Below are 27,904 nucleotides of genomic sequence, written 5' to 3'. Positions count from 1 at the left end.
ATGTCCGTAGAATGTTGAGACTCTCAAAATCAGTAAAATTACTGTGAGTACACACTCTGCCGCTCGTAACTATTAATTAGACAACAATATGTGCCCCATACATACAGTTGGCACTCACTCACTGAATTTTGTGGCTTGACGCATTCTCGTCACCGGGCCGAGGTTTGATGCGTCAAAATTTTCTCCAGACTCACTGCTGCTAATTCTATTCTCAAAAGCTGCTGTTGATGCGCTCGGTTCACAAGAAACGCATCGTCTTTTAGGAACATCCGCACGAGAAAAAATGACGCCATGATCGGCGCGCACGCATAGCTACCTGAAACTTCTTGAGACGAGGAAAACACTTCCCTAAAACAAAAAACTACCAAAACATCATGGATTTCGTTCTGCATTTCCCACTTTTTTACATGTATAGATGGCGTTAGGTGCCCATAAATTCCGTGAGCGCACCAGAATTTAAACTTGAAAATGCATTGTTCAAATTGAATGATTTGAAGAGGCACAGTAGCAAAAGAGTTAAATACTGTGCTTGCAATAGGTATTCATTGCTACTTTGAAACAGCCAATGAGCACGGTCGTTCATTTCCTTGCGGCACCGTTGAGGCATGCACCAAGGACTGAAGCAGGTTAGCAGTTTAGGAGGGGATGCGCACGTAATCACAATTACGCTATCACAACCTACTCTCAAGTGGCGAAGCTCAAGTGTCCTCCAAATTTTTTATGGCTTCTACACTCAAGGAACATCTGTTGATTATGGTACATACTCCTCTGCTTGTTGAGCTTTATCCAACAAATTTCATTATTTGATGGTGGTTTGAAGAATGGACAAACAAACAACATCCTTTCTTTCACCACTTTTGGCTTTTGTCTCTTAGTTGCAGCCCATACACAAAAGATGTCGCAGTTAGGTGACTCCAGACTAATTCTGTTCAACTTGATTATGTAAATATGCTCTACACCCCTTTGCATTCTTATTTTACGTGCATTCTGCTCTAGGCAAAAAGCATTCACTTATGAATACAATGTCACAAAATTCTGCTTCCTGCCAAACACATGAAGACCCTATTTGTCTTCATATTTACATCTAATTTTTCGTTTTTTTTTGCTTTCTCTGTAAACTTCATGTAAATGTAGTTTTGAATTGATTTGCTAGCAGAAATGTTAATGAGTAACTATGAAGGTTATAGTAGCCATTACATTGCAAACACCTTTATTTGTCTTGCTTGAATTTGAAGAAACAGTTGATTACGTTCATGAGCATATATATGACTGACCACAATATGTGACAAAACTAGAAGTGAATGCATCGATTTCATTATATGATTCTTAAAAAGGAAAGGTTTTGTAGATTTAAGTGAATTTAACACTTGGCGGGTCTCCTGGCTATATATAATCAGGATACGTGCTGAGCGATTGGCTCTCATCTTCAACTGTGAGCATGTGAGAAGTTATAATTTGACCTTTGTGCTTTGTTTTTTTTTATTATTATTATTATTATTATTATTATTATTATTATTATTATTATTATTATTATTATTATTATTATTCATACTTCCACTTGCTCCACATGTACCTCCCTACAAATACAGGATGAAAACATTTCTTTCTTTTCTTTTTCTTCCTTTTTCAGTGTTAGCTGTTAGGAGCTCTCAACAAGGGCCAAATTTGGTGGCGATGTCTTCTGCCTTTGCCAGTTTCTGTCTCTGCTGTCACGCACATTGAGAAATAAAAATCAGGGTCTGAGTGGGAATCGAACCTAGGCACCCTGCATGGCAAGCAAATATTTTGACACAATTTTGAAACGTTAGTGCTTGAAGCTTTCCGCCAAAAAAGACCCTGTACAAGTATCATGTTGGGCAACGAATCACATTAACAGATTGCGCAACAGCAGAGCAGAACATGTGAATTTAATGCGTGGGGAGCTCGAAGTTTCCAATGCATTACAAAGGGCTCATCCATAATTGGTGGCTGTGTAAATGCCTGTATTGCCTTACAAACATGTAGTGGGCATTTTGATACTTTGCAGAATGATTTATGGCATAGTGGGTACCGTGCAATTGTACTTGGAGTAGGCACCCTAAAAGAGAGAGAGAGATGAAGAGAATAGCTGGGAGATTAACTAGATATCCGGTTCGCTACACAGCACTGAATTGGGAAAACAGGGGCAAGAAAGAGTCGGTAGAGAGAAAGAGAGAAAAGCAGAGGAAAACGCCCACATGCAGGATGAAAAAGAGCACAAACAGGAATGATGGTCTGGCTAAAGTCGTTCAGAAAGGCCAGTCGATCGTGTTTACAGTACACTTTATGAAAGCTACTCCTTCACTTTGAACTCTGATTGTGCTCCACACAGACCTGATCTTTTTTTTCTTCTAAAGGAAGGAATCGGTAGCACATGGCAGTAGTTCAAGAGCCACGTGTTTTGCCCATCTTTACCCATGACTCTCTTTTTCTTTTCATCCAAAAATTTTTTTACTTCTGTTTTTCAACTGCTGCACCCCGGCAATTGTTGCTGTCATTTGCTTGTGTATATTCATTTTACTTTTTATTTATTTATTTATTTAAAAACACCTTACAGGCCTCCATTGATTGAGGCACTCAGGGGCAGTACAACAAGTGAACTTAAGTGGTGCTCTCAAAATACAATATGCGTGAACAGCATTGACATACCGAATGACGTAAGGAGCAGAGCAATACAAAGTAATCAATTAGTTAAGTTCACACATGAAAAAGAGGGAGAGAAGGGAAAGAAAAAAGCAACACTCCAGTGCTATAAAATGACAAATTAAAAAAAAACTAGAAAAAGATTACAATAATACAGGGAATTTACTACTATAATGGCAAATATTTTTACGCTTCTTTGATCAGATAACTAATAAATATACGGCAGAATGCAACAGTGCTTTCCAGACATGCGATACTATCTGGCAGGAAATTCCAACATTGAATGCATGTGTTGATTCATAAATGCTCATATAGCCAAAATGATTGAGAAGCCTGTGTGACGTAGAGTAGGGCCGCATCAAGCATGCTAGCGTTAGGGATGAATGAATGAATTTGTGAAACAGTGTAAGCAAGCGTAACAGCGTCACAGAGAGTACTCAAAGGACGCAATGAAAGGTAAAGCTTTATTTGTGTGACACTCGGCTGATAGCTGTAGTCATTAGAAATGAAGTGGCTTGCCCTGTCCTGAGCTCATTCCAATAGTCAGGTATTCATGGTGAGGGGACTCGCAAGTAATCTAAAGAATGGGAGACTTTGGCTGAAATGGAGGTAATGTGGTCTGATCAAGAAAGATCTGAAGTGAATGTAATGCATAGATATTAATATTGTGTAGCCATTGCAAGACTGTTTTTATTGATATTGCCACGTTCCATTTCCCAAGTTTTTGTTATCGTTCTGAAACACAACACGATTCTCGGCGCAAACCGCGCCTGCAGGTTTCGAGAAGGTTCCGGACTGTAGTAGATCATTTCGATAAGATCACGCCCACTGTGCGAATGGTACAGATTGTTCTGGAACCTACGCCACCGCCAGCGATAACGCTAGAACATTCGACGGCAAGGATATAAATGCCGACACGCTTCGCCGCTTGTCAGTTGTTGATCGAAGGCCGACGCTGCGTTCGCCGCTATCAGTCCGAGACTGCTATCTGTGCAAGACTGCTGCTGTAATTAGACTTTCCCTTTACCGGGCACAGGTTAGCCCAAATAAACAGTTAAATCCCAACACGAAGTTTCCTGTCTTCAGCCAAGTCACGACCCCGTGACATCTGGTGGAGGTGCTGCTTCGTTCATGTACCGGACGCCCCCATCAAGCCGTGAACCCAGCCCCCGTCGCAGAGAAAACACCGACGCCAACCAAGAGCAGCGAACAAGCCGCCGACAGCAAGGTCTCCCACCGGAGTACGGCCTTCTACAAGACAATGCGCGGAAGACCAAGACCATGACCTCGACTGCAGCGACAATGACAACCGGAGCGTCCCAGCCCGCGATCGTCATTCATCAACCCAGGGAACCACCAACGTTCCATGGCTCATCGTTTGAAGACCCGAAAACCTGGCTAGAAACATACGATCGTGTGGCCGCCCTCAACCACTGGGACAACGAAGAAAAGCTCCGTCGTGTGTACTTCCACCTGGAAGACACCGCAAGGACCTGGCTAGAGAATCGGGAGTCCACGCTCCGAACGTGGGATGTCTTCTGCGGCGCATTTCTGCAAACGTTCGCGAGCGTCGCTCGCAAAAAGAGGGCCGCTGCTCTACTCGAGACCCGGGTTCAGCTACCAAATGAAAAGGTTGGAATTTTCACAGAGGAGATGACCCGCCTATTCCGTCACGCTGACCCAGACATGCCTGAGGAAAAAAAAGTTCGTTTCCTCATGCGAGGGGTCAAACAGGAGCTCTTCGCGGGACTAATGAGAAATCCACCGAACACCGTCCAAGAATTTGTATCCGAGGCGACCACCATTGAAAAAACGCTATACATGCGCACCAGACAGTATAATCGTCGCCTGACTCCAGAATGCGCTGCTGCTCAAGCCAGTGACTCCGACGACCTGCGTGAAATGATCCGAGCGATCGTGCGGGAAAAGCTGCGCAAACTGTTGCCTTCGGCGCAGCCTCAAGTGGATTCGATCGCCAACATTGTGCGAGAAGAAGTCCGGCAATCGCTTCGAATTCCCCAAACACCGCCGCCCAAGCCAGAAACTATGAGCTACGCCGCTGCAGTGCGCCACAACGCTTTTCCCCGTCCACGCCAAAACGCCGCCCCGTCGCACTTCCGTCACCAGACGCCACCGCCGCCACCACCCCCACCGAGGAAAACGGACGTTTGGCGTGCACCTGACAACCGACCGCTCTGCTACCACTGCGGCGAGGCCGGGCACACATACCCCCGTTGCCAGTACCGACAGATGGGACTGCGTGGCTTCGCCGTCAATGCACCGCGTCCGCAGCCAGGAGATCGGCCACGTGACATCGCCGACTACCTGGCAGGAACTCAATGGACACCACGAAGTCCTTCCCGTTCGCCGTCGCCCAGCCGCCACATGTCACCGCACCTCCGGCAGTACTCTGGCCCAACGCAGGGCCGGTCTCCTAGCCCGTATCCGGGAAACTAAGGGCAGCAACCGATGGAGGTGCGGTTGCTGTGCGACGAACTACCGAAGATCCTCCGACGCCGCCGCCGCCGCGACGGAGCTTTTTGAACACAACACCAACCAGGCAAAGCCCTGAAGGCAAAAGCTCACTTACCGAAGGTGGCCGGACGACGCAACATGGAAGCAGCGGAACAAGCCGACGCAGCCGTGACCCGATGCCACGCCCTAACTGTAATGCGAGACGGCGAACTAGCGACCTCGACGTTCTTATCGACGGCCACAGTGTGACCGCTCTTGTCGATACTGGAGCCGACTATTCTGTCATCAGTGGGTCGTTCGCCGCAAAGTTAAAGAAAGTTAAGACAGCTTGGAAAGGCCCTGAAATCTGCACAGCCGGAGGTCATCTCGTAACGCCTGCAGGAATCTGCACAGCGAGTCACCATTAACGGCCGTATTTATCCTACAAACTTCGTAGTCCTACAGCGTTGCTCGAGAGATGTCATCCTTGGCATGGACTTCTTATGCCTCCATGGTGCTGTCATCAACCTAAAAACAAGGTTGATAACGTTATCCACAGAAGAAGCACTACCGCCGCGCACGCCGTCAGGACACCATGCCTTGAATGTGCTGGAAGAACAAGTCACCATTCCGCCTCGCTCAAGCATCATTATTTCAGTCGGCGCTCCTAAATCACCTGACTTAGAAGGCGTCGTTGAAGGCAGTCAGCATCTGTTGGTCACCCGAAATATTTGCGTCGCAAGAGGAATTGCAGAGCTGCGGGGAGGCAAAGCAACGGTTATGCTCACGAATTTCAGCAATGAGTACAAACATGTGAACAAAGGAACAACGGTCGCATACATCGAAGAAATTGTCGAAGCCACCAGTGCTTTCGCCCTCGCCGATTCTGCGGAACCTGCTCAGTGGAACCAAGCCCCTCCCATAGCTTTCGACGTCAGTCCCAGACTTCCGAACGATAAGCAAGAACAGCTCAAGGCCCTGCTCCTGCAATACGAAGATTGCTTTTCGTCGTCATCGAAAATTCGGCCGACCCCAATCACGAAACATTGCATCATAACCGAAGAAAATGCCAGACCACTCCGTCAGAGTCCGTACAGGGTTTCGACGCGAGAACGTGAGGCCATGAAGAGACAAGTTGATGAAATGCTGCGAGATGACATTATCCAGCCGTCCAAGAGTCCATGGGCATCCCCCGTGGTGTTAGTGAAGAAAAAGAATGGGACCCTACGTTTCTGCGTCGATTATCGTCGCCTGAACAAAATCACAAGAAAGGACGTGTATCCTCTCCCACGAATAGACGACGCACTTGATCGGCTCCATAACGCCAAGTACTTCTCGTCAATGAACCTCAAGACTGGCTATTGGCAAATCGAAGTCGACGAAAGAGACCGAGAGAAGACGGCGTTTATAACACCGGACGGCCTCTTCGAGTTTAAGGTGATGCCCTTCGGCCTTTGCTCAGCGCCTGCAACTTTTCAACGCGTTATGGATACAGTACCGGCAGGATTGAAGTGGCAGACTTGCCTTGTGTATTTGGACGTCGTCGTCGTGTTTTCCTCGAGTTTCGACGAGCATCTTCGGCGCCTTGAAGCTGTACTTCAAGCCATCAAGACGTCTGGACTCACACTCAAGCCACAAAAGTGCAGATTTGCGTATGAGGAGCTCTTGTTTCTGGGGCACGTTATCAGCATGTCTGGAGTTCGTCCCGATCCACGGAAAACAGCCGCCATCGCCGACTTCCCGCCGCCCACTGACAAGAAGGCCGTGCGCCGATTTCTGGGCCTGTGCGCCTATTATAGGCGGTTCGTGAAAAACTTCGCCCGCATAGCCGATCCTCTCACTAACCTTACCAAGGCCGACGTGGAATTCAAGTGGGAAACGCCACAGGAACGCGCTTTCCAGGAGCTTAAACATCGCCTCTCGACGCCTCCGTTGCTTGCCCATTTCGACGAATTCGCCGAGACAGAAATACATACTGACGCAAGCAGCGTAGGTCTTGGCGCCGTTCTTGTGCAGAGGGCTGACGGACTTGAAAGGGTTATTAGTTACGCCAGCCGATCGCTATCCAAAGCAGAAGCAAATTATTCCACAACAGAAAAGGAGTGCCTCGCCATCATCTGGGCTACGTCGAAATTTCGCCCCTACCTCTATGGCAGGACCTTCAAAGTTGTGAGCGACCACCACGCCTTGTGTTGGCTAGCCACCTTGAAGGACCCTTCAGGTCGCCTCGCACGATGGAGCCTGAGACTTCAAGAGTATGACATTACTGTCATTTACAAGTCCGGCAAAAAACACTCTGACGCCGACTGTCTCTCTCGTGCGCCTGTCGACCAACCGCTACCCGACGACCCGGATGACGAGTACTTCTTGAGAACGATAACTACCGACGACTTCGCAGAACGACAGCGGGCCGACCCGGAACTTAAGGCCCTAATAGAATACCTCGAAGGCAGGACCGCCGAAGTCCCGAAGGTATTCAAGCGCGCACTTGCGTCGTTTTTTCTACGAAACGGTCTTCTACAAAAGAAAAACTTTTCACCGCTTCGAGCTAAGTACCTCCTTGTGGTGCCTTCAGCTCTGCGACCAGAACTCCTGCAGGCCCTGCACGACGATCCGACGGCAGAGCACCTCGGTGTTTCTCGCACGCTCGCGAGGGTACAAGAAAGGTACTACTGGCCACGTCTTACCACCGACGTCACTCGTTATGTGAGGACATGCCGGGACTGTCAGCGACGCAAGACACCGCCGACAAGGCCAGCGGGACTTCTGCAGCCAATTGATCCACCTTGCCGACCTTTCCAGCAGATTGGTATGGACCTACTGGAGCCGTTCCCGACGTCGGCTTTCGGAAACAAGTGGATCGTGGTAGCTACCGACTACCTCACCCGCTACGCCGAGACAAAAGCCCTGCCAAAAGGCAGTGCATCCGAGGTAGCTAAGTTCTTCGTCCAAAATATCGTCCTACGTCACGGCGCCCCGGAGGTCCTTATCACCGACAGAGGAACGGCATTCACTGCCGACTTAACTCAAGCGATCTTGGCATACAGCCAAACAAACCACCGACGGACGAGAGCGTACCACCCACAGACCAACGGCCTCACCGAGGGGCTTAACAAGACGATCGCCGACATGCTGTCAATGTACGTCGACGTCGAACACAAGACGTGGGATGCCATTCTTCCGTATGTGACCTTCGCATACAAGACGGCGGTGCAGGAGACGACCCAGATATCTCCATACAAATTGGTCTACGGAAGGAGCCCGGCAACGACGCTCGATGCCATGTTACCCAACGTCACCGACAAAGAAAACCTCGATGTGAGCGAGTACCTTCAACGCGCCGAAGAAGCCCGACAACTTGCGCGTCTCCGTATCAAGAATCAACAGACGACCGACAGCCACCGTTACAACCTTCGACGACGCTTCGTGGAATACCAGCCCGGTGAACGTGTTTGGGTGTGGACGCCGATACGCCGACGTGGACTAAGTGAAAAGCTTCTGCGACGGTACTTCGGACCGTACAAGGTGGTTCGACGTCTCGTCCCACTTGATTACGAGGTTGTCCCCGACGGCATCACGAACTCTCAACGACGCCGATCGCGACCTTAAGTCGTCCATGTCACGCGTCTCAAGCCGTTTCATGCACGTTAACAAACTGAAACAGTGTTTTTTGTATTATTGTTGTATTGTAATTTATTCATTGTACTTTCTTGCATTATTATTGTACCTTCATCTTTAGTTAAAGCATCGGGACGATGCCTTTTTTTCAGAGGGGGGCAATGGGCAATGCCACGTTCCATTTCCCAAGTTTTTGTTATCGTTCTGAAACACCACACGATTCTCGGCGCAAACCGCGCCTGCAGGTTTCGAGAAGGTTCCGGACTGTAGTAGATCATTTCGATAAGATCACGCCCACTGTGCGAAAGGTACAGATTGTTCTGGAACCTACGCCGCCGCCAGCGATAACGCTAGAACATTCGACGGCAAGGGTATAAATGCCGACACGCTTCGCCGCTTGTCAGTTGTTGATCGAAGGCCGACGCTGCGTTCGCCGCTATCAGTCCGAGACTGCTATCTGTGCAAGACTGCTGCTGTAATTAGACTTTCCCTTTACCGGGCACAGGTTCGCCCAAATAAACAGTTAAATCCCAACACGAAGTTTCCTGTCTTCGGCCACGTCACAACCCCGTGACAATATTGTATGAATGCAGTCAAGATGTAGTTTTCCAAGTAAATGACATAGTTTTGCACTTTTACGTGTTCACTGTCATTAGCCATTTACTGCACCACTTTCTAATGTGTGCGAGGTCATGCAGAAGAACCGAATGGTCATTAATATATTCTATTGAGCAATAGACAATACAGTCATCTGCAAATATTCTTATAGTAGAGGACATGTTATGTAGGAGATTGTAATGAAGATGATAAAAAAAATAAGGGATTGAGGACGCTACCTTGTGGTACACCAGACGACACTTCATTTAAAGGAGGACGAGAAGTTGTTTTTAACGGTGCATTGGTGACGATAAAAAATAAAGTTTCAGAGCCATGATAAAGTGAGACACTCCAGTTTAAAATCTGATAGTTTTGAAATAAGGCGACAGTATGTGACACAGTTGTATGCCTTCAAAAAGTCAAGGAAAAAAGCAGTCAGTTTGTTAGTTGTTCAAGTTTGTGTAGCAAAAAAATTCAAGCATTTGTGTATATTATTATTCCAAAAAGGAAAACATCTACGGTGGTTTTTTAATCTCACTATATTCCCTGAGCAAGGCTGCATCACAAAACTGTTCAAAAGAAATAAATAATTATTTTGTTGTCCATAGCAGTACTGAAACTTGGTCCAAGTTTATATATATATATATATATATATATATATATATATATATATACATTCGAAGGTCGTAGGTTCGATTCCTGCTTACAGTTGGTAATTTTTTGCCCCGCCGCGGTGGTCTAGTGGCTAAGGTACTCGGCTGCTGACCCGCAGGTCGCGGGTTCGATTCCCGGCTGCGGCGGCTGCATTTCCGATGGAGGCGGAAATGTTGTAGGCCCGTGTACTCAGATTTGGGTGCACGTTAAAGAACCCCAGGTGGTCAAAATTTCCGGAGCCCTCCACTACGGCGTCTCTCATAATCAAATGGTGGTTTTGGGACGTTAAACCCCACAAATCAATCAATCAATCAATCAATATATATATATATATATATATATATATATATATATATATATATATATATATATGTATGTATGTATGTATGTATGTATATGTGTGTGTGTGTGTGTTTGTGTACACATGTACACACACACTTAAACCTTAATATAATGGACCCAGATGTAATGAAATATCAGTTATAATGAAACAAATGAAGAACAGTTTTGCATTAGATATAGTGTCAGGAATTTACTTTTATATTGAATTTTCGAATGCACTTATTTTTATGTCAGATGCAACCTTGTTAAAATTAGGTTTGCTTGTACACACACACACAGGGTTTTTTTTTTAACCATTAATTTATCGTGTACCTAAATTTTAAGTTTTGACTGCGAGCACCATAGCAACATTAATGTCATGCAGCCAGAATTCATTTAGGTGCCTGCCATTTTGCATCTTTTTTGGCAAATCTATTTTTATTTTTTCCGTAGTAGCATTTGGAGTAGCATTTGCAAGATGCATGTTTTATTCTAGTTGGTGGAATGCCCTTCCTTAATTTTTTCTTTGGAGCAAGGAATGTGCATGCATTGTTTAGATGAAGCTTTGCACTGTGATCCACATTTGGTTTCATTGTTTTGTCAGCATCACTGTTTATCAATCTAATGCACACAAATCCACATGCCAGATTCTTGCATTGTCCTAGATTAAATAAGGATTCCTGCAGTAGTGCAAACACTCAAACACAGTGTGTAAATGGCATCTTTTTATAGTTACAAATAAGGAAGACTTCTTATTTGTGGATACAATGCAGGAGAGTTTACAATATCAAGCCCTCTGTTGCTTTAATAATTTTTAAATTTCTAAGGTGGCAATAGAATAAACTATAATGAAACATCTAGCTCACCATGCTGGGTCACTTACTTTTCAATGCAAAATTTCATCTCGTGCTTAATTTAACACTGAGAAGGGAGCATACTCTTGAGTATACTGTAAAATTATCAAGTGAAGGCATTTTAATGGCGATATTTTTCTTAGGTCAGTGAGTTAAATAAACAGCTTGCAGAAGACTGACTTCTTATGTCTCTTTTATTTTAACTGAATATTAATGAGAACTAACGGACAATAAGGCCAAGGAAAGTATACGGGATATTATTAGAAGTAAATATAAACATGAACAAAGAAAAGTGGACATTGCACTTGTTGGAAACAGGTGGCGCTGCCTGACGGTGCACGTTTAAACGCCCCTTATAAAAAGTGGACTGGGGGATGACCATCACCGTAGCTCAGTGGTAGAGCATCAGACATGTTATTCAAAGGTTGCAGGTTTGGATCCTGCTGGTGGCAGATTATCTTATTGTCCACTTTTCTTTCTTCACATTTACGTTACAGTTGCTTCTAATAACATCCCTGTACATTTCTTGGAATTATTGTCTGTTAGTTCTCAACAATATTGTGTTTAACAAAGAAAAACAAGCCCTTAAATTTACACTTACCTTCTTTTCTTTCTACAGGCCACTCAAGGAGACCGACCTATTGCGCCCAGAACAGGGGCGCCTTCTAGCCAAAGAGATTGGTGCTGCATACTATGAAACAAGTGTTCTTACGAACTTCGGTGTGGCCGAGGTTTTCAGTAACGTCATCAGGGCAGCTTTGCTAGCCAGGAAGCAGCAGCGATTCTGGATGACAAATCTCAAGCATGTGCAGCACCCAGCTATTCAGGTCAGTCATTTCCTGCCCAACAGTGGCTTGTTGAGGACCGAAAACTTGTGCTAATAATTCATGCCGCATAGCAACGTAGGCCTCCCATTTGCCCAGGGAGGGGGTGTCAAGCCAGACTAATTGTGCAGTGATATGTGTCTTACACAAAATAAATGCGGCATTGTGATCAAAATTTAGAAGTCTGTGTTAGGTTCATTCCATTATTATACTTAATGTGTTGAACATAATGGAACCACTAATTAGAGTTCCTAAGGTATGCCACCCAGGTTGTGACCCCCAATGTCAGTGAAATAGGCTCACTATAGGAGATTTTCCTAATGCACAAGTGGACTTCTCTGTGATGCATATTCGCCCTACTAATGGTGACTGTGGTGGTGCTTCAAGTCATAGAATTTCCTAATATGCACTAGAGGGAACTCTGGCATTAGTGTCTGTGGGAGCTGTAACGCACAGCGCTTCAGTGAGCATGGGAATGATGGGTAGTACACACATTTGGCTAATTTTCGTACTTCTGGCCAGCTTCTGGCTCCTAGCATGTTCGTGTGGCTAGAAGCTGTTTTTTCTTGAAAAAAAAAAACAGCTTCTGGCTCCTAGCATGTTCGTGTGGCTAGAAGCTGTTTTTTCTTGAAAAAAAAAATGAGCAAATGTTCAGCGTTTGCACTTCACCACCTTATTCTTTTAGGCTTACCAATTCGAATCGGGTCACAAAGTTTAAAATTGTTCGTTCTTTCCTTCAAAGCAAAACCGTATCTAGCAATAAATGAAGCCGCAAGTACATCGCCACCCGCAAGTACAAAAACTAGGCAAATGTGTGTATTACCTATCATTCCCATGGTCGCTGAACGATCGCAGTGCCAGAGTCCCCTCTAGTTAATTTTAGGAAACTCTAATCTTCAAGTAGAGATGAGCTCTTAGTTGCACATGCTGGGGCTTGTCTATTATCTGTGTCTATATCAGGATGGCAGAGTCAACATTTCCCACATCGTAGCGCAACTAAACTGCTGTTTACTTTGTTTTCAGTAAGAGACTAGCTGCCATTGATACTAGTAGGACAAACTGCATTGCAAGAGGCGCACGTGCAGATTAGGAAAATCTCCTATTCTGAGTAAAAAAAATTGGAAATTGAGTATTTTACAATGACATTCAACACTACTTGTAAAGTAAGCAATTTATTCTGAATCAGAGTAGCAAACTTTCTTGGTCATTATACTTTAGTTATAGTGGGTTTCAAAAGTTCCAATATTTACCTGATATAGAAAAGAATGAATGTATTAAATGAAGAAGTGTTGAAAGAATAATTGGCTATAGTGGACCAGAGTGCCTATGACATGTTGCTGTTTCAGGTGAAATCTTGAGGTATCAATTTTCATATTGTTGTCTAGAACCTCGATCATCAGTTGAATGCCCTGCCGCGGTGGTCTAGTGGCTAAGGTACTCGGCTGCTAACCCGCAGGTCGCGGGATCGAATCCCGGCTGCGGCGGCGGCATTTCCGATGGAGGTGGAAATGTTGTGTCCCGTGTGCTCAGATTTGGGCGCACGTTAAAGAACCCCAGGTGGTCAAAATTTCCAAAGCCCTCCACTACGGTGTCTCTCATAATCATAAGGTGGTTTTGGGACGTTAAACCCCACACATCAATCATCAGTTGAATGCTGTAATGATAAAATTCTAGCTTTATTTAAGTAGATGTATGCAACATGCCTTATACTGAATGTGGCCTAAGTGGTATCACCATATGTGCATGACATCTACAGCTAGATAGACCACTGACCATTCGCACTCAAACTTCCAAGCAAATATTAAATGTAGTAACGTGTGCACTTTAAATCACAATGGTAGGCATAATTTTCTTCGTTTGTACCAAGTCTGGTCCACATCACCTGCAGTAGCATCAGACAAAAGGTAAGACCGCTTATAACTTAAGTCGCGGGAGTTATGTCGATGGAATCACAAACCACCATTCAAGTGCTACATTTACCACCCTCGTTTTCAATAACAATATATATCCCTTCCCTTCGAGTGCAGCCACCGCGAAGAGTTTCGTTGATTCTTTCCCAAACCGCAAAATTAATTGCATGCGACCGCTACTGAAACATAACAAACCCTGATTAGGCGTAGGCTATTGTTTGGCATGTTGTCGCGGGAAGTTTGTTCAACATATGAAGATCGGGCATCGAAAAGATTGCACTCAAGCTCTGAACCAAGAACAGTGGGCATGATACAAAGTTCGCTTTTGCGGCTGGGAGATCAAAGACGACAAGATCCTGTCAAAATTATTTATATGATGGTGCACTGGCAGCAAAGGCGAAAGCTTGTGTCATAATGCCGTGAAACTTAAATTTACACACGAGGTAGCAAATGTGGTATCTGTATCAAGCTCGATAACGATGACAATTTCTTCACAACGCTCGCGCCATGCCTAAGCAACCGTCCTCCTTTCTCACTCAGCAAGCCCCTGCAGCGTGCTGCGGTCTTTTTTCCTTTTCTTTTTCTTCTCCCCAGCCTTTTTTCGTTCACTTCACGTTCTCTCCTCCTCCATAACAACCTCATAGCTCGTTCCCCAGCAGTGTACCCAGCACACCTCCTTTTAGAAGTGCACTCGCCAACGCGTTGGTCATAAAGATTTTCTTCCAACTGCATTATAACCGGTCTTTCATGTTGGTGGACTGCACAATAAGCGGTGTGCATATACATGTGGTTCTATGGGAGAATAAATGGCTGTTGAAAAAGACTGCATTGTAACCGGTCCTTCACTATAAGCCATTACGTTATAAGTGGTCTGCATTTAGTGTAGCATCATCTTCATCGCTGTGCATCATGTGTCATCATCAGCATCATGCATGGCTCAAGTCACAAGTGGTGAAAAGAATGCACTTTTATTCACTGGTCGCTGGCTAGACACCACAACATCTGCTTTGCCCTTCAGATTCCCAAATAAATGTAGAAACAACAACATAGAGGGCCTTGTCAAGTACCGTCACATAACCGTATAGTGGTGAAGAGTAATCATGCCGTTCACAAAGGCACCAAGCATGTCCACTGCCACAGACAGTCCTCAACTGCATGCTCCTGCTCCACAGTTTCTGCTAGCCAATGAAGGATAGTTATGCACAGCTTGACACCATCTTGTAGCTCCACAGCATCTGTTCAAATCTTAGTTTATTCTCCCCTGGCTGAAATTCAAATTCTCGACATGTTACCCAACAGCCATGTTTTGATGTGCAGCTGCATTGCACAGCCTGAACTCACCAACACTTATAGCTTTACTGTGACATACAGGCTTTGCTTGCATCGCTCATCACATTTTAGCTAGCCTATGTCATGCCCTTTTCTGCACCCTTCAGTCATTGCAACCATGCTGGCCACCTCTTCTTGTCTACTGACACTTTTGCCCCGTCTACTAACAGATGTGCCACAATAAATGAACGAGTGTTTAGTTCATCAAAAAATCACATAAATGAAATGTTGTCAAAGTAAGCATCTTTGAGTGGCACTGAGTAAAGATACTAGAATGACTCTTTGGTCCAGGGGAGCTATTCTTGCGGTGTCAAATCATTGAACATGTCTAATTCGGCCTCCCCAGATTGGCTGGAGCATGCCGCCTGTTTCCGGTTTTTCTTCTGCAACGTCATTTTGACGCCGAGCAGCTTTCACAACTCTCGACACAAATTATAATGACGGAATGTGCTTCGCCACAACGAATGCTGCCCTCAGAGATTCATTTTCAGATGCACATCTCGGAGGCCATATATAGACTCTTAGCACGTTAGCTCTTGAATTAGGTTCAATGCGGCCGCCCGCCTGATGCCCCTGAAAGGTCTGTATGCATTCCCTGCATTGCTCTTAAAACGTCTCAACACATTCATACGCACGGTCAGACTTGTCAAGTTTTTTAAAACTTCTGTTACACTGCATTTCATCAACTTAGTTTCCTTTTACGCTGAGAATGTGCTGGCAGGTTTGATGTGCTGACGTGGTCAAGCGTGCCTTGACATCATGAATCACCGTTCTTTTTTTTTAGTAACTGAAGTACAGTGCTCCGGCAAATCGGACATGTCCAAGGATCGAACACCGCGAGAATAGCTCTCCAGATTAGCTGTGAGTTTGAATGAGAACACAACACATTGAGGCCAATTCAACCTCTTCTTCATGAGGTGACTGTCCCTTTGTTAGTTGCCACAACATGCAATTGAAAACCATTCCCATCTGCTGTGTTGTCACTTACCGTATTTACTCGATTCTACCGCGCCCTCGATTGTAACGCGCACCCGATTTCCACCGCGAAAAAAAAAAAAAACGTAAGACATCGATTGCAACGCGCACCCATTTTTTTTTGCTGGCCCGCACGATCACACCACTAGAAAAAACGATTCCTTTCAGGATTGTCTTCCATTTAAATATGAGGTACGGGCGAAGCTTGTGCCCATCTGACGTGTAACAGAGCATTGCCGTCACTGTAGTTTTACCGTGGACCGATGTCAGCACGCGAACTTGCTTCGCCCCCTTCTTCTCGACAGTTGTGGTGCCAGGCATGTCGAAGTAAAGAGGCGTCTGATCGGCATTCCAGATTTGCCCAAGCAGGTAGCCGTTGTTGCGCCGCAAGTTTAGGACGAACCTCTGAAAACTGTAAAGCTTTTCATCGTACTTCTCCGCAAAAGTTTTCGCATATGCATGTTCCCCTTCGGAGGGAAGAGCCTTTCCTCTTCATATAGTTAATTAGCCAGCACCTGCTCGCTTTAAACAGGCTCCGCATTAGACTTTTTTCTAAGACTAATTGCATAGCCTGCACTTGGAGCAGTTCTGTCGTCATGGGCCGCTTTGCCACTCGCTCCTCAAGCACATACTCGCGGAGCAGCTCTTCAATTTGCGGAAACCGACCCTGCTGTGGTTCACTGAAACCTTTGCGTGAAGCTTTGCTGTCGACAATCTTCTGCTTTTGTTTCCGCCGGTCCCGCACGCACGTTTCGAAAAGGACCGCGATGCGGCCCGATTTCTGTCCGTTTCTGCACACGCGATGACTTTTCTTTTAAAAGCGGCATCGTGGTGCACTCGAGTTTTTGGAGTCGGCCCTTCCAAGTCGTCGATGCTAATGCACTACTAGATGACGAACTCCTCAGCACACGTACGAAGTGCCGCACATGGTAAACACATAGGCAGAAATAGCCGACGCACCATGCCGACGCACGTAGGGGGCGGCCATTTTGGATTTGCAATGGCAATAGATTGACCGTAATTTTTTTGTTCGTACTCGATTCTAACGCGCATGCGATTTATGAACTCGCTTAACCGGAAAAAAGGTGCGCGTTAGATTCGAGTAATTACGGTACTTGAACCACCTGCCATTGCATTGTTTGCTTAACTTTGCTCGTTCAGCAGGCGAATTTCAATTATATTAGTTGACTCACATCCCCTTGGCCCTCACTGGGTTTCTGTGATGATGCATGCTGAGTGGCCAGAGCTGCAAATGGTGTCCTATGCACAGCTGTCTGTTCCTTAAGCCTTTCGCACCCTGCTGCTCTGTGAACAATCATCACACCATCTTACCGCAAGAATTAAATGATCATACTGCCAATGGTGGGTTGAAACATGGTGTATTTTCACTGTTACATTGAGAGATGATGGTGCTGTTGTGTTCTCACAAGTTCAGCATTTTTTTGTGTGTGTCAGCACTGATAATTCATTTCTATTTTGGACCAAAGAGAAAGTAATGAATCAAAGTATAGCTTTAAGCTTTACTTCTTTATGGAAAACTTGAGTTACTGAGGGCCAGTGGTTTTCGATGGAGAAGTCATATACAGTGATATATCTCGATACAACTAATCTCACGGGACCGCTAAAAGTTATTCTTTATTTTGAAAATTTGCACAAAAATCGTAAACACAACCACGTGAGTCGCCTACCTGTGCATTAGTGATCGCGTTGTGCTCTACTAATAAGCACGAAAAAACAAACACATGAGATAATACGAAAGCAGCACATGTTTATTTGAAGAAAAGTGCGATCTTCGCCTGATTGGTGCAGCTGGACTGCTGCAAGACAAACTCTTAAGCGAAAGCCTCCTCCTTAAACACTTCGAAGCATCCGCGTTAGATACAGATTTTTATGCAATGTTTAAATGCCGTCTTCGTTCTTTTCAGCGTTTTTTTTATCACGACAAATGATATGGATCTCATCGCTCATCAGCTAAGCTGACGTGCATACTTTAGCATCGCACTGTGCATAATGTTAAAATGTTAGTGAAGCATGCATGGGTGAATCTAGGGTTGCCACCTGTCCAGGTTTAGACCGGTTCAGCCGGTTTTTTAGACAGCAGGCCATTTGCTAGTCCACACTCGCTGTCATTTTTCATAGCAGCAAATGAAGTGTCGTTCTAATCATGGGTAATTTTATGCCAGCAATTAGACTAGTAGGTTAGCCCAGTGTGCCATTTTCGTTTGTACATCAGGTCTATTTGACTTGAGGAAAGCAATGTTACATATAATGGCACATGCCAAAGATCTGACTTGGTGTTTATTGTTGAACACAAATTTCATCTCCTGGTAACTCATCCCCTCCCATCGATGAAGGGCCACTTTTTGTTCAAGAAACGGTGGCAACCCTAGGTGAATCATCGGCGTCTTCATCCCATATAGGTCACTCGCATCGCATTTTCCCTCGTGCCGAACTTCTTTCGTGCTGCTTACAAAGATCACCGTGAAAGCATAGCGCTAATCCAAAGGCGCGAAAGCAGCCATGTAACAAGCGCACAGGTAAAGCTGCCAAACAAAACAAAAGGTAACACGGCAAAACACCGAAACCAGACGAGAAAAACAAGCGCAGGGGATGGAAGGATTTGAATAGGGAAGGCCTGAAGAGAAATATGTGGGCATTCAGATGATGATGATAGTGACAGGTACTGACCTGGCTTTGTTTTCACAGCCGCGAGCAACTTTATAAAATCACTATTCGTTATTTTGAAGCATAGAGCTTTATACATTATACCTAGAGAGTAATCTGCCTCTGCAATCATTGTACCCCCATGGGAATGATGGAAAGTACAGGCTTTGGATTGGATTGTATTGCCTAGTGAGCTGCCTATGGATCTTTTTCTACAGTTTCAGTTTTGTTCTTTGGGCAGTGTGGATAGTGGGGTGCGGTGAAAAGCAAAGAAGCAATGCCTTTTCTGTTCAAAGAGGCTGAAGGCCACTAAATCTTTTGATTTTCTGTCACATTAGAGGTTTACAAGTCATATTTGATAGTTGAAACAAAGCGTTGTCCATTCACCGCTGTGAATAGATGTAGCGTCCTGCACCAGTGCAGGATATTGCATCGAGTTAACGTTTTTTCATAAGCGCGTCTTGCCAAAGCTCGTTCAAATTGACCGAAATTAACAGCGAAGCTTAGTAGATGCACCTGTCGTGCTCCTCTGACTCGACTTCACTACAAAACGAAAGGTGCGTTGGGGACAGACCACTTGAACAAACGCACCTGGCATCCCACCGGTGTTTCTCACTTAATACCATACTGTTATGTATTTCCATAAATAGATTATACATACTTTTGAGGGGAAAACAAGCATGCTTGTTTTCAAGTGTTGTAAAAAAATTCATTAAATCTTGATGCCACATCTGGAATGCAATTTGCAGAGAGATGCATACCAGGTAGTTAAATTTATCCAAGTTTCACTTCTACCACTGGGTCACAGAAACTTTTTTCAATAATGTTTATGTACAAAAGAAAGGAGCAAGTTTCAATTGGATATAATTTCATATCACTTTTTTTAAAACTTGACAAATAAGCCTTGCGAATCTCAAGAATGTAATTCATTCGAAGCAGATAATTCCCATGGGGGTACAGGCACCGCTGAAGGAGCCCATGTAGACACTATATTCTCCTCTAGGTATCATTGTATTAATTATTGTATTCTCTTCTAAGTATTATTGTGTGTTTTCAAGTGTTGTGGAGATATTAGGATGATAAAATTGAATATGTTATTCTGAAACATTCTGTATTCTGAAATTCGTAGTATCATCAAACTAAGGGACATTTGGAGGGGGATTTTTGAAAAAGTCATTCATCTGAAAAAAATTGTTAATCCGAGGTTTGTTATAATGAGCATTGACTGTATATCTAGTGAGCTCACTTAACTGAGTGTCTGAGGCAGCTTATAAGTTGCCATATGCGCTGAGTTAAGCATGGCAACTTATTTTGCCGTGTTTACTTTGATGCTGAATCGTTCACTGTATCATGCTGTTGCATTTATGTTTCATCCCGTGTAGGTGCCTTTCTGTCCACCCAAGCCTGTGCCACCTGTAGTGTCAGTACCAGCCAGTCAGTTCCTGGAGCATATACAAGCACTGTTTCAGGATCAAGTATTTACGGATGTGCTCTTCTTTGTGGGCAAAGAAAGTCTGCCTGGCCACCGCTGGTTCTTGGCCGCAGCCTGCCAAGCATTTCGTGAGCTCTTCTCTGCTATTGACCCAAACAGTGAGTGTAGCCCACTGGCTGGCCGTAGCTCCAGTGACACCAGCATGGTGAGTTTCATTGTTTGATTCTGTATTTGTCAAAATACTGTACTATCGAGCACTTGGGACTTAATGTACTTGCTTACTTTGGTCATTGATCTTAGTTTGGCCCAACTAGCTCCGCATGAGTGAAGTTTCAAGTGCCTATTTCTGACATCGGTAGCTTTGATAAGGTAACCACTGCTGTACAAGGTAATTCTAGGCCGTACTTATGTAGACTGAATTTCGTGCATGTAGACTCTAGCTTGTTTCAATGAGGGCAAACAACCTTGCCTGATACACATTTTAATCATGCCAAAGGAAACGTACTGCAGATTTTGATATTGTACTTCAACAATCATCTTATTTACTTCCTAAAAAAATGTTTTTTAACATGAATAAATAATAGTAGGGCTAGGGAAATGCCTGTAGAAACTGACAGATAATTTCAATAATTTCACAGTATTTTGCTTTTGAGATTTGAACTTTATTATTTATAAAGTGTTTATTGTACTACATGCAGTGCTATTGTGTTTGGAGTTTTTTCCCAACTAAAGGTTATTGGTGATGAGACATTCTATCGCTAATGGAGATTGCCAAACTGCCTCGGTTTAAGCCTTCGTGTAACTTCCTTGGCTAAAGGAAGAACATGTGTCTTGCTGTGCATCTCTCTCAACGTAAAAAGAAGTTGAATAAAGTTTGCAAGTGCCCGTGAGACAGGGGTATCAGAAACTGAACACCCCCACAAGAATACTTGGACATTGTACATCAACGAAACTTATGTAAACCTGTCTCAGTGTATATCGCGCCACTTGGTCCTTTTATAGGCCCTGGGGATCTCTTGCATCAGCCAGCAAATCAAGGCTTTCAATCAGGAACTGCCGCTAGTCGCTGGCTGAAATCGAACCTGTGGGTGAGGGGGGCTTGCTGTGTGTTGCGTAAGACGTACCGCAAGAGATGGGGTTGATTGCATGAGCCTGGCTTGCTCACTGGTTTTGATGCTGGTTGAAACAGCCAGTCTATCGATATCAGCTTGAATATGTTGCAGAAGCAATGAAGTTTGGTTTGGACTCTCAGGCATAACAATCCGCATAGTATTTACTAATTTTTGTCTGGAAGGATATTTTTTGGCACAGTGTAAAGGACTATGACATGTACTAATTGTTTTAACTGATCTTCACCTCTGACTGCTGGGCTAGTTGGCCCACCATGTTGAACTTAAACAATTTTAACACGGACACAGGAAATAGACAAGGATAAATACTTTCTGCTTGTCAGTTCCCTGTGCCAGTATACAAAATTTTGCAGTAGAATTTTACAGTCAACATAATATCATTTTTTTTTACTGTATATGTTGCCATTGAGTGATCACCATCACTATTTCTTGCCTTCAGGTCAGTGCTGTGGAGGTTTCCCAAGGAAGTTGCAACATAGATGCAGAGCAGGCTCCTAGTGCAGACACAGATGTGGTAGGTAGTTGTGCATCACTGAGTGCCTCACTTCAGACAACGTCTCAAAGCAGTGAGACAACGGCGAACTCGGGCACTGTTCATCACCAAACCACCTGTGAAATGAATTCGGAGGCTAGCACAAGCAGTGTCGACTCGTGGCTTGGTTCACGGCCTACTGTGCACTTGCCAGCTTTTTCAGCTGTTGGTGTAGAGCAAGATGAAGTGCTTGATCATCGAGGGCGACTTTCACCATCTGCACAAGCTGTGGTGGATGTTTCTAAGGCTATCACTCCAGCTGCCATGCTGCAATGCATCAGGTAATATTTTTGACTTGGACTAGGCATCTGGGCTAATTGTTCTTCATTTTTCCGGATGCCTAACTTTGACCACATCATTTACAATCTCTATGATCACTGGACACGGTTGCCATTGAAATTTTCACAGTCTATTCACATTAAAAACGGTTGCACCAATGTTTAGACATGGTTTGATTTTCATTGAGATGCTCTTTATATTGTCACGGTACAGCGTGAACCAAAGGCAGATAAACGTTGACACAGGGACTCTCAGCAGCCAAACAGCAAGATCGCCTTCTTTATCTTCAATCAGCCAGAGCTCCACTACCTGGTGTCCGCCAAATACCCTTATCGTCGTTTTGGTCCACCAGTACACACGCGTCATTTGCCCCCCCCTCTTAATGAGCATCGCCCCGATGCTAAACCAGTAGTGCAGTTTTTTTTTTCTGTTCTTTAAGAAGTGTCTTGCGCAGTCACTACCTTTCATAAGGCTTCATGCGCACAACGTGAACTAGTTCAGGACGGTGCTGGCGAAGTCTCGTACTATGTGAACTGTCGGGGACGACCTCGTAGGTAACATCACTCAGTCGTCGCAGTACTAGATATGGCTCAAAGTATCTCCTTAGTAGCTTTTCAGAGAGTCCTCGTTTTCGTATGGGCGTCCAAACCCATACTCTGTCGCCGGTCTGGTAGACGACTGTTCTGCGGCGAGAATTGTAGCGGCTCGCGTCGTACTCTTGTTGTTGCTGGATTCGCAGGCGTGCTAGTTGTCTTGCTTCTTCCGCTCGTTCTGTAAACATCTTGGCATCCGGTTCGATGTCGTCGCATTCGTGCGCTAGCATCGCATCTAACATGGTTCATACTTCCCTTCCGTGAATTAGGCTGAACGGGGTCATCTGGGTTGTTTCTTGCTTGGCAGTGTTGTATGCAAATGTGATATATGGCAAGATTTCGTCCCAATTTTTGTGTTCGACGTCTACGTACATAGAAAGCATGTCTTCAATTGTTTTGTTCAGACGCTCTGTAAGCCCGTTCGTTTGCAGGTGGTAGGCGGTGGTCTTACGATGGGTTGTGCCACTCAGCATGAGGACTTGTTCCAAAAGAGCTGCCGTAAATGCGGTTCCTCTGTCTGTGATTACGACACTTGGTGCACCATGCCGCAGGACAACGTTCTCGATGAAAAATTGTGCCACCTCCGCTGCTGTACCTCTCTGGATAGCCTTTGTTTCAGCATAACGGGTAAGGTAATCAGTCGCGACAATAACCCAGTGGTTCCCAGCAGTAGAAGTAGGAAGTGGGCCCAAAATATCCAAGCCAATCTGGTCGAATGGTGTTCTTGGGACCTGCACGGGCTGCAGGAGGCCAGCTGGTTTAGTCGGCGGTGACTTCCGTCGCTGGCAGTCGAGGCAAGTACGAACATGGTGTTTTACGGCTATGGTCAGTCTTGGCCAGAAGTAGCGCTGCCGTACTCTGGCCAACGTTCTTGTGTAACCTAAGTGGCCTGAAGTCACCTCGTTGTGGCATGCTTCGAGTACTTCGGAGCGAAGGGCTGCTGGGATGACGAGCAAATACGCAGATCCTGTCGAAGAGAAGTTTCTTTTGTACAGTGCTCCGCTCCGTAAGCAAAATGATGACAGCGCTCTTACGAAAACAGTTGGTGCCTTCTGAGATCGTCCCTCCAGGTAATTAATTAGTGCAAGTAACTCAGGGTCGCCACGTTGTTGCTGTGCAATAGCGGTTGAGTCAAGCACGCCGAGAAATGCTGTTTCCTCCTCATTGGATAGAGTTGCCAATTCAATGGGTGAGCGGGATAGACAGTCGGCGTCCATGTGGCGCTTTCCTGACTTGTGTATGACAGTCATGTCGTACTCCTGCAGCCTGAGACTCCAACGCGCTAATCTCCCGGTAGGATCTTTAAGATTTGTCAACCAACACAGCGAGTGGTGGTCGCTGATGACTTTGAAAGGGCGGCCGTATAAATACGGACGAAATTTTGTGACCGCCCATACCACGGCGAGGCATTCCTTCTCAGTCGTGGAGTAATTGGTCTCGGCGCGTGTTAGTGTTCGGCTTGCATAGGCGATTACTCTTTCTGTGCCCTCTTGCAGCTGCACAAGCACAGCTCCCAAACCAATATTGCTGGCATCAGTGTGTAGCATCGTTGGGGCTTTCTCATCAAAGTGGGCAAGCACTGGAGGCGTCTGTAGTCGCTGGCGGAGGTTCTTAAAAGCAGCTTCCTCTTCGTTGCTCCATTGGAAAGCAACAGCTTCTCTCGTGAGGCGGGTCAATGGTGATGCGATGCGTGCAAAGTCTGCGATGAATCGCCTATAATCCGCACATAGTCCGAGGAATCGTCGGACAGCCTTCTTATCATTCGGCACCGGGAACTGTGCAACAGCTGCGATCTTTTCAGGATCAGGACGAACGCCTGCGTGACTGACAACGTGGCCAAGAAATTGCAGCTCTTCATAGCAAAAGTGGCACTTTTCAGGCTTCAACATCAAGCCCGCAGACCGTATGGCTTGTAAAACTGCCTCAAGTTTTTTAAGGTGCTGGTCAAACGTTGCGGCGAAAACTACGACATCATCCAGGTAGACCAAGCAGGTTTTTCACTTCAACCCAGAAAGTACGGTATCCATAAGTCTTTGAAAGGTAGCAGGCGCTGAACATAAACCGAAGGGCAAGACTTTAAATTCATATAAGCCATCTGGTGTCACAAAAGCAGTCTTCTCGCGGTCTCTCGGGTCTACCTCGATTTGCCAATACCCACTCCTTAGGTCCATCGATGAAAAGTAACGAGCATGTCGAAGTCTGTCGAGAGAGTCATCTATACGAGGAAGTGGATACACATCTGTCTTTGTCACCTGATTGAGTTTTCGGTAATCTACACAGAAGCGCAGTCTGCCATCTTTTTTTTTAACGAGGACTACAGGTGACGCCCAGGGGCTTTTTGAGGGCTGAATGACGTCATCTTCTAGCATTTTGTCGACTTGCTCTTGTATCACTTCGCGTTCCTTTGCAGCCACGCGATAGGGGTTTTGGTGAATTGGTCTCGCCATGTCCTCGGTAATTGTTCGATACTTGGTGAGAGGCGTGCGGCCAACTCTTGAAGTTGTCGAAAAGCAGTCTTTGAATTCGGCCAGTAGCTCAAGAAGCCTCTTTCGCTCGTTCTTAGGCAAAGCAGTGCTAACGTCAAGGACTGGTGTCGAATCAAGTTCTGGCGTCTCGTCGACTACTGCCAAGCAGCCTTCTGCGTCTGTGATATCGTCGAAGTAAGCGACGGCCATGCCTTTTGGAAGGTGCCGGCGCTCATCACTAAAATTTGTCAGAAGCAAGTCCGTGCGTCCAGCGGCGACACTGACGATACCTCTTGCGACGGAAATGCCGTGTGTGAAAAGGAGCGAGGTTATTCGGTCTGCTACTCCTTCGCCGTCAAACTGGACAGCGGCTGCCACAGAAACAAGCGTGCATGACCGAGGAGGGAGAACCACATCGTCATCAGTTAGACGCAATTGGTTTGGTCGTGCCTGTGTATAATCAGGTGCACCCGAACTGTTGCGGAATGTAATCAAACTGTCTGGGATATTGATGATGGCGCCGTACTCTCGTAAGAAGTCCATACCAATAATTAGATCCTTGCAGCATGCGGCGAGAACGACGAACGACGCAACAACGAAAGAAGAACCTCCTATGTCAATTCTCGCTGTACCTCTTCCAGAGGGCATCAATAACTGACCACCTGCCGTCCTTATTTGAGGGCCTGTCCACGGTGTCTTCACTTTCTTGAGGCGGATGGCGAGGTCCTGACTGATGATAGAAAAGTCGGCACCGGTGTCGACCAAGGCTGTCACTTTCTGGCCGTCAAGAAAAACACTCAGGTCAGCGGTGACAATGTCGTCGCTCTCACGCCTTGTCGCATTTACAGCGTCGTGTAATGGGGGCTTTTCGTCGTCATCTTCATGGCCTGCAACCTTACCCCCGGAGGTCGCCGCCCTCAGTTTCCCCGTCGCGGGCTGGGTGACCTTCTTGCGTTAAGGTCCGTGGAGGTACGTCGGTGTGACGAAGGTGAATGAGCAGGAGAAGGAGAGCGGGATCGATGTCCCAAACCTGGCTGGCGGGTAGGTATTGCCTCCTCGTCAGAAGTACGGTATTCGTAAAAGTGAGAACGGGCTCCATGGAAAGAGGCGTTCTCCCGGCGTGGTATGTATTCTTCGTTCGCACGTCGATCGTCAGACCATGTTCGAAGAGGGCGGAACGGATCACTGCGGTGCCAGCAATGACGGGCAATATGACCTGCACCTCCGCAGTTAAAGCATAGTGGACGTCGATCGATTGTGCGCCATGCGTCTGTTCTTCGGAGGGGTGGACGTTTGAACCTCCCTTTTTGCGACGATGTCCATGGTGCTGCTGTGGATGCCTGGTGGTACGTCGGTTGGCTTGGCGGTCGGCTCAGGGTCTGCTCTTGCCGTGGTGACGTATGGGCCGTCGGTACTGGGTGATATGGCGGCGATGTACCAGATGGTGAACGTCGCAGAGCATCGGCATAGCTCATGGGACAGTGCTCGTCACCAGGACCAGCAGTAGAAAATGCGTGGCGGATTTCGTCCCGTACCAGTTCAGCGACGGACGCAACGGGGGTTTGAGCAACTGGATTTCGGAACTTTTGCAGTTCTTCGCGAACTATCTCCCTAATGAGGTCTCGCAGGGAGCTTTGATCCTCAGGTATGGTGGCAGCATTGATTGGGGCGCTGCTAGACATTCGATGATACTGCCTGCATCGTTGATGGAGCGCCCGCTCGATAGCCGTAGCCTCCTTGATGAAGTCAACTACGGTACTTGGAGGGTGGCACAGTAGCCCGGCGAAAAGTTGCTCCTTAACGCCGCGCATGAGGTAGGTCAACTTCCTATCTTCACTCATGTTCGAGTCAGCTCGACGAAAAAGACGAGTCATATCTTCAGCAAACATAGTAACGCTTTCATTGGGTTTTTGAACCCGTAGCTCCAACAGCTGCTGTGCACGGTCGCGTCGATCGACATTGGTGAACGTATCGACAAGCTGTTGTCGGAAGTCGCCCCAAGTTAACAGACTGGCTTCTCTGTTCTCATACCAAATTTTCGCACCGCCGTCAAGGTAGAAATAGGCGCGTGAGAGCTTTTCTTGTTGAGGCCACAGATTAATCTTGGCGACACGCTCATAGTGCTCAAGCCAGTCGTCCACGTCTTCATGGGCGCCGCCACTAAAGTGATAGGGAACCAGCGGTTGAAAGATGGTTACCTGTGAAGGCTGTGTTGGCAGGGGGCCTTGGGGCGCCGGTTGCGGACTGGCGTTGGCCATTTGGAGAGGTAGTCGGCACTTGCGAGGTTCCGTGGAAGGCGTGAACTCTGGAGCGAGGCCTATCAGCCGCCGACTGAACCGGTGCACGGGAGTTGCAATGGGTGACAATGCGTCCGAGCTAGATGAACGGCTCCCAGTGGGAGTATGGAGCATTAGGTAGGGTTGCGTCCCAGCACTTCCACCAGTGTCACGGTACAGCGTGAACCAAAGGCAGATTAATGTTGACACAGGGACTCTCAGCAGCCAAACAGCAAGATCGCCTTCTTTATCTTCAATCAGCCAGAGCTCCACTACCTGGTGTCCGCCAAATACCCTTATCGTCGTTTTGGTCCACCAGTACACACGCATCAATAT

General features: G+C 46.1%; 1 protein-coding gene across 7 annotated transcripts in view; it reads left to right on the top strand.

Annotated features, from left to right (window-relative positions):
- The window catches only part of RhoBTB (Rho-related BTB domain containing), a 344,465-nt gene that overhangs the window by 273,801 nt on the left and 42,760 nt on the right, over positions 1-27,904 (top strand). For all 7 annotated transcript variants that reach the window (XM_075881928.1, XM_075881926.1, XM_075881927.1 and 4 more), the window contains 3 exons: positions 11,779-11,986; positions 20,244-20,498; positions 21,863-22,236. In XM_075881928.1, coding sequence (XP_075738043.1) covers positions 11,779-11,986; positions 20,244-20,498; positions 21,863-22,236 — 837 coding nt within the window. The remainder of the gene's footprint in view (positions 1-11,778; positions 11,987-20,243; positions 20,499-21,862; positions 22,237-27,904) is intronic.

This window comes from Rhipicephalus microplus, chromosome X, assembly GCF_043290135.1.
Source record: "Rhipicephalus microplus isolate Deutch F79 chromosome X, USDA_Rmic, whole genome shotgun sequence".
Taxonomy (NCBI): Eukaryota; Metazoa; Arthropoda; class Arachnida; order Ixodida; family Ixodidae; genus Rhipicephalus; species Rhipicephalus microplus.
This window is presented reverse-complemented; position numbering and strand designations above follow the sequence as displayed.